This window comes from Syzygium oleosum, unplaced genomic scaffold (assembly GCF_021117445.2).
Source record: "Syzygium oleosum isolate NSW1041296 unplaced genomic scaffold, Sole_v2.1 Sole_v2.05, whole genome shotgun sequence".
Classification (NCBI taxonomy): Eukaryota; Viridiplantae; Streptophyta; class Magnoliopsida; order Myrtales; family Myrtaceae; genus Syzygium; species Syzygium oleosum.
This window is the reverse complement of record NW_026607489.1, coordinates 1,516,780-1,522,281: the sequence shown is the minus strand read 5'-3', so window position 1 is coordinate 1,522,281 and position 5,502 is coordinate 1,516,780. Positions and strand designations below refer to the sequence as shown.

Sequence of the window (5,502 nt, the reverse complement as noted above, 5' to 3'; positions counted from 1 at the left end):
ATGGTACATCTTATACTACTACCAAGACCTTAACTTACAGCACGATGATGTCCTCTAGGAGATGACTACATGCGATAAGATAATGAACATCCCCTAAAATAGAACTTGTGAATACTCCACGATTCTCAACCAGCTAACTACTTTGGTAGTCAAACACCCATATCGCAATGTGTAAGTATTCCCGAAACGGATATATAAAGCATAGTCCACAATATCATGGCCAATTCCACTGATCTCAATACATGCAGTTTAGTGCTCAAGCACACATTGAATCAAGTGAACTCTCCAAACAAAAATGCTCAAAAAACCATGAGAATCCATGTGTTGACACGGTGAGTCACTTTGCTAACCAAAGTACTTGCCAGAGGATGCAGCTGCGGAATCCCAAGATGTCATGGATCCAAATAGACAATTTCTGCGCGGACGGATGCTCGCCGAAACCGCAGCAACTCTTTCAACATCAGCAATTGTCCATTGGCTGAAGCAGGCTTCAAGGTCATCCTCTCAAGTGCAGGAGAAGCCAAAAGCAGGAAGCTTATGAAACCCAGCTCAAGCCTTGTTCCAGATATTCCAGAAACTTTCACCAGCCGCAGTTGGTCAAACATGCAACTCCAATGCTCGCCTTCCCAAAAGCTAACAAAACTCTCTGTAGGAACTTCTTCGGGCCGAGCCTACACCAAGTTTTGATGACATCAAATATCCCAGAAGTCATCAATTCCAGAATACAAGTCAAGCGTTGCTAATTTACCGGGGACAGTGCATGTTTAAATCAGCAGAATGTACAGGTAAAAGGCCAGCACCAAGAATGCTAATTCGTTTGAAATACTAAGCTGAGTTGGAGGGGTCCAGAAGACTAACCAATATCTCAAGTTCTTGTAAATTTGGGGAGCTTCTTAATAGGCATAAAGCAGCTTTATTCTCTTCCCAGTCATCAAAGTTTATGCGCAAGGAAAGGTAACCGAGATCAACACATGGGCTAGGCAACTTTGATGGCACATCCCCAACAGCCAAATACTGGATAAAAAGAATAAATACAATAAAGCCACTAATCACCAGCGAACATGTGCATAGAGTAGTGTGGAAGCCAATGAGATGGGACATAGAATCAAGATAAGGAAAAGTATAATAGTCAAGAGAATGGTTTTTAAATTGAGGAATTAGTACACACTATACTGTATACTATGAAAGTAAGGAACAACCCTTCATGATTTCACAGTTCAATTTCTCACTGGGAAAAAAAAGGCTAAAGATATTATGGAAAAGGAAAAAAAAGATATTTCAAAGTCATATAGATCCGTTACATCAATAATTATCCATTTTGTAGACACACATAAGCTCCTGTTAAGTGGCGTGAAAAACCATTACCTTCAAAAAGTAACTCTGTATCTCAAGTCTTCGAATATGGGGCAAATGAGCAAAGAACTTGAGCAAATTGCTGCTACAACCAGGCCGTTTGCTGATCTTATCTTTGGCATACAAGCCAATGGAAACTAGAGCTAACTGGAACGTATTTTTAAAACTTACATCATCAAAAACACCTCCAATGTCAAAGAACAAAAGGCCTGGTGCATCAATGTTAAGATGTGAGAAACCATCAAAGTTCATCAACGTCAGTCTTTCGAGAAGAGGACAGCTTGTTATGAGATGTTCAAACACATCTTGCCCCATTGTAATGTGTTGCAGGTCAAGGCTCTTTAAATTATTAAAGCCATGGAACGTTGATGGAGGTCTGACCAAACAATTGAACAGCTCCAAGTGTGTCAAGTTCTGGCATGAAAACAAACAAGAATGCAGCTTGTATCTTTGGCCCTTCCATATTTCAAGAACAAATTCTCTGATAAGGCTCCTTGACAGATGGAGAATCCACCGGTCGATATCAGTGACACCAACAAGCTCTCGATGAGAAAGCCTAAATTTGTACACAGGACCAGTATGAAGTAAGAGAACATGGTCAATAATGCTCACGAGCTTACTCTTGATGACTGCCTGGTCTTGGGAAGTAAGTGAAATACAATGGTTGTCAAATACAAGATTTGGAAGTGTGGCCCACTTGAACCGCCATTTTGTTGACAGAACACTTGTTCTTACGGCATCCCTTATTGACAACTGAGACAAGATTTGATCTATAATATGTCCTGGCAAGCTACTGAACCTATCCAGTTCGATCTCCGTCTGGCAAGGACTTTTGGGTGGTTCTCTTCTCTGCTGCAAGATTCGTCCATCATTTGACTAAGAATTTAAATCAAAAGAAAGAAAAGGTAAGATTTTCTCAAAGTGCATCTCACACGGGAAGTCAGAGTACGGGGGAACACGTAGCATGATGGATCAAGATAAAAAATTGCAGACATCTCCACTACTACTTCTAGAAGTACGTCGTCTATTAAGTCTATCATAGAACATGTAAGATCAACAGGAGAACCAATGAAACTACTCGATATAAGAAAACAGAGGTTAGTGTATGAACACAAGCAAAGCATCTCCAAAATATAACATATCCAACTTCGTCAGAAAGTAATGCCCCCTTTTTCCGGCTTTCACCATATAGAACATAATCCCTCTACAACATCAGAATCTTTCTAATGAATATCATTCTTAAGAATATATGGTGCATGTACGCATGCCATTGAGCTGCTGCTCGCACGCATGCCAGCATGAAAAGCATGACCACTTGTGGCTTGTACTTTGCAAGAACACTCCTCGAGGCATCCCTAGATACCTCCTACTAATTGCCGTGATCAGAACTCAGAAGCACCACTGGAGTGAATCTGCTTTTCCCTCTTCCCCGAAGTAATCTTTTTCATGCAGAAGAATGCAATTCGTTTGAATTTAACCCATTTTACTTTCCTAGTGTCAAGAGTGTACTAGAGCACCTCAAACAGACTGCCTTTAATTACATCAAACAATCAACAAGTCTAGTATCTGATGGAGCATTCCAGTTCGCAAAGATATAACTGTTGAATTTCACATGATTCGTAAACCAATTCACAACTTGGTCCATGAAAAGGAAAAACAAATGACATCTATATCACTTCAGAATGAAAAAGGGAAAAGAAAAAGAACAATGACAGCTACAGAAAAAAAAATCCAGCTTACCATCTTGCTTTCTTCCAGCTATTTCCAAAAACCTTGCCCTTCCTGAAATTGGAAAAAAAAAAAAACAAGTGAAAAACATAAAGCAAGAATCTTTCTCATGAATCAACTTCACCGGCTAAAACATCTGCTCACATTTGAAATGAACAGAAGCATCATAAGCTCAAAACATCAGCAAAAGGCGACAGTGCACAAATTGGGCACCCTCAATTCACCCGTAGACCTAAAACTCAGTCATTACACTTTCTTTTTTCCGTTTGACAAACACGTGAATTCAACTTCACCGGCTAAAACATCTGCTTACATTTGAAATGAACAGAAGCATCATAAGCTCAAAATCATCAGCAAAAGGCGACTGTGGACAAATTGGGCACCCTCATTTCACCCGTATACCTAAAACTCAGTCATTACACTTTCTTTTTTCCGTTTGACAAACCCGTGAATTCAACCTCGGACATAACAACTCATACATGCCAAGAAAATTTTGGGTCAAGTACATACAAAAAAAAAACAACCAATCACAAACCCATCAGCGGATAGAATGTGTTCACCGGGATAATGAACTGCCACTGCAACCCTAGAAGAATTTCAGGTGGTCCTTCTTTAAGGGTACGAACAAATTTCGACAAGCAAAACAGGGAATTGAACCAAAATTTGCGACCATCGACAGACTCATAGAAATGGGCACAAATTACCTGGGGAGGTGCGCAAAAGAAATGGGGTGTCGAGGATTTCGACAAGGTCCGATTCAAGCTTTACTCATTTTGGCCGCTGAGTCCGATTCAAGTCGAAGACGCCATCCGAAAGCGACCCGCACACCCTCCAGCAAGCAACTGCGAAAGGCCCTTGACAAAGAAGAGAGGGGGTGAAATTACCGTTCCAATCCCCGAAATTCTGCAGTCTCGCACCTGAAGCCGAGAAGGAGAAAAGGGGTACAAGAAAGAGAGGATTTGGCGATGAGTGGAACTCTGAAAGTGACTGGCCCACGAACTTCGGACGCTCCGGAACTGGTGATTTTCAGGCGAGGTTTGGTCGGAGAACGTTCATAAACCTTGTTTGTTTTGCACAAATGAAAAATGACGCAAACGGTCCTGAACTTTGATTCAATATGTAATATGATCCTTGAACTTTTAATTTATTCAGTATAGTCCATGAATTTTAGTCTAATATTCAATACGGTCCCTCAACTTTTAATTTGTTCAATATCATTCATGAACTTTTGATACATGTTCAATATAGTCCATGAACTATACGAAGACATTAAACAAATTAAAAGTTAATGGACCACATTGAACATTAAGCTAAAGTTCAAGGACTACACTAAACAAATTAAAAGTTCAAGGATCACATTGAACATTAGGCTAAAGTTCATGGACTATAATGAATAAATAAAAAGTTCGGGGACCACATTGCACATTGGGCCAAAGTTCAAGGACTATTCGTCTCATTTTCCCTTGCAAAAATGATGATTGGTCGTAGAAAAGAACTTCTCAACCAGCGCCTCGACATGGTTAAGTGACCAATTAATAACCATGTTACAAGATAAATTTGATGAGGTTGGACGGGATAACAGGACAGCCTAAATGTATGACCAAATTCATGTTGCATCGTATTACAATATGGAGCTTATAGAATGTATATATTTTTTTGAGTACCCTTGCAAGGTGACATTACATTCATTAGAATTAGAGGGGCAAAAAAAGGAAGTCAGAATAGTAAAAAAGGCATAGACCGGAACAAGGAACAAAGATTAACTAACATTCATTTTTCTTTCTTTTTACACGGAAGGCATTTTCTTCAATGGGGACCTGTTATTTATAGCCATAGAGAGAGAAAAAACGACGTAGTGTTTGTGGTGATTTGACCCTAATTAAAGATAATTATATATATTTATAAAAGTAATTCATTACAATTAGGATAAAGATTAAAAAAACGCAGTAATAGAAAGAACCCCTATATATATAGAGATCAATTACATTTTAATACCCGCTCAATCCTAAGTAGGTTTAACAAGTGAGAGATTGGATCACAATAATGCGTGTCTGAAAACTAGGTAACCCTATAATGAAAATGTTCACCAATCGATCCGCTGCAAGCACAATAGCATACATGAAAATCGTCGGAACCAACCCACTCTCGAACAAAGCAAAAATCCAACTCGATGTGTTCGGTGAGAGCATAAAAAACCGGGTTGAGAGCAAGGTAGGTGGCAGAGATGATGTCACAATAAACGGTGCAATATGTGAAGACTTGCACCATGAACAGATGTAATTTGGAGGGGCTTCTTTAAGTTACTAAGAAATGTGAGATTAAAAGAAGATAATATCGGCATCTCAAGATCCATGCCACAGCCTTTCTTCATTGCCTTCCTAGAGGGGCAACGCCAACTTCGATGACGACAGAAGCTACCAT

The 5,502-nt window shown here is 39.6% G+C and overlaps 1 protein-coding gene across 2 annotated transcripts; it reads right to left on the bottom strand.

Moving 5' to 3' along the window:
* Positions 1-202: 202 nt before the first annotated feature.
* On the bottom strand, positions 203-4,175 carry LOC115680810 (F-box/FBD/LRR-repeat protein At1g13570-like). 2 transcript variants are annotated; one of them, XM_056311800.1, is made up of 5 exons: positions 3,786-4,175; positions 3,094-3,135; positions 1,366-2,205; positions 859-1,014; positions 203-671 (listed from the first exon to the last, which is right to left on the bottom strand). In XM_056311800.1, the coding sequence occupies exons 2-5, from the start codon at positions 3,094-3,096 to the stop codon at positions 393-395; spliced, it is 1,278 nt and encodes a 425-aa protein (XP_056167775.1). In that variant the 5' UTR covers positions 3,097-3,135; positions 3,786-4,175; the 3' UTR covers positions 203-392. The 2 variants fall into 2 exon arrangements, with proteins under 2 accessions (XP_056167775.1, XP_030460509.1); XM_030604649.2 differs by having other exon boundaries at positions 1,366-2,229; positions 3,786-4,174.
* Positions 4,176-5,502: the final 1,327 nt, after the last annotated feature.

Excerpts from the sequence above, each read along its gene's own strand:
- LOC115680810 (XM_030604649.2), bottom strand. Across the intron at positions 1,015-1,365 it reads TACAGAGTTACTTTTTGAAG|TATTTGGCTGTTGGGGATGT; the intron begins GTAATGGTTTTT and ends CTTTTTATCCAG. Across the intron at positions 672-858 it reads TACAAGAACTTGAGATATTG|GCTCGGCCCGAAGAAGTTCC; the intron begins GTTAGTCTTCTG and ends AACTTGGTGTAG.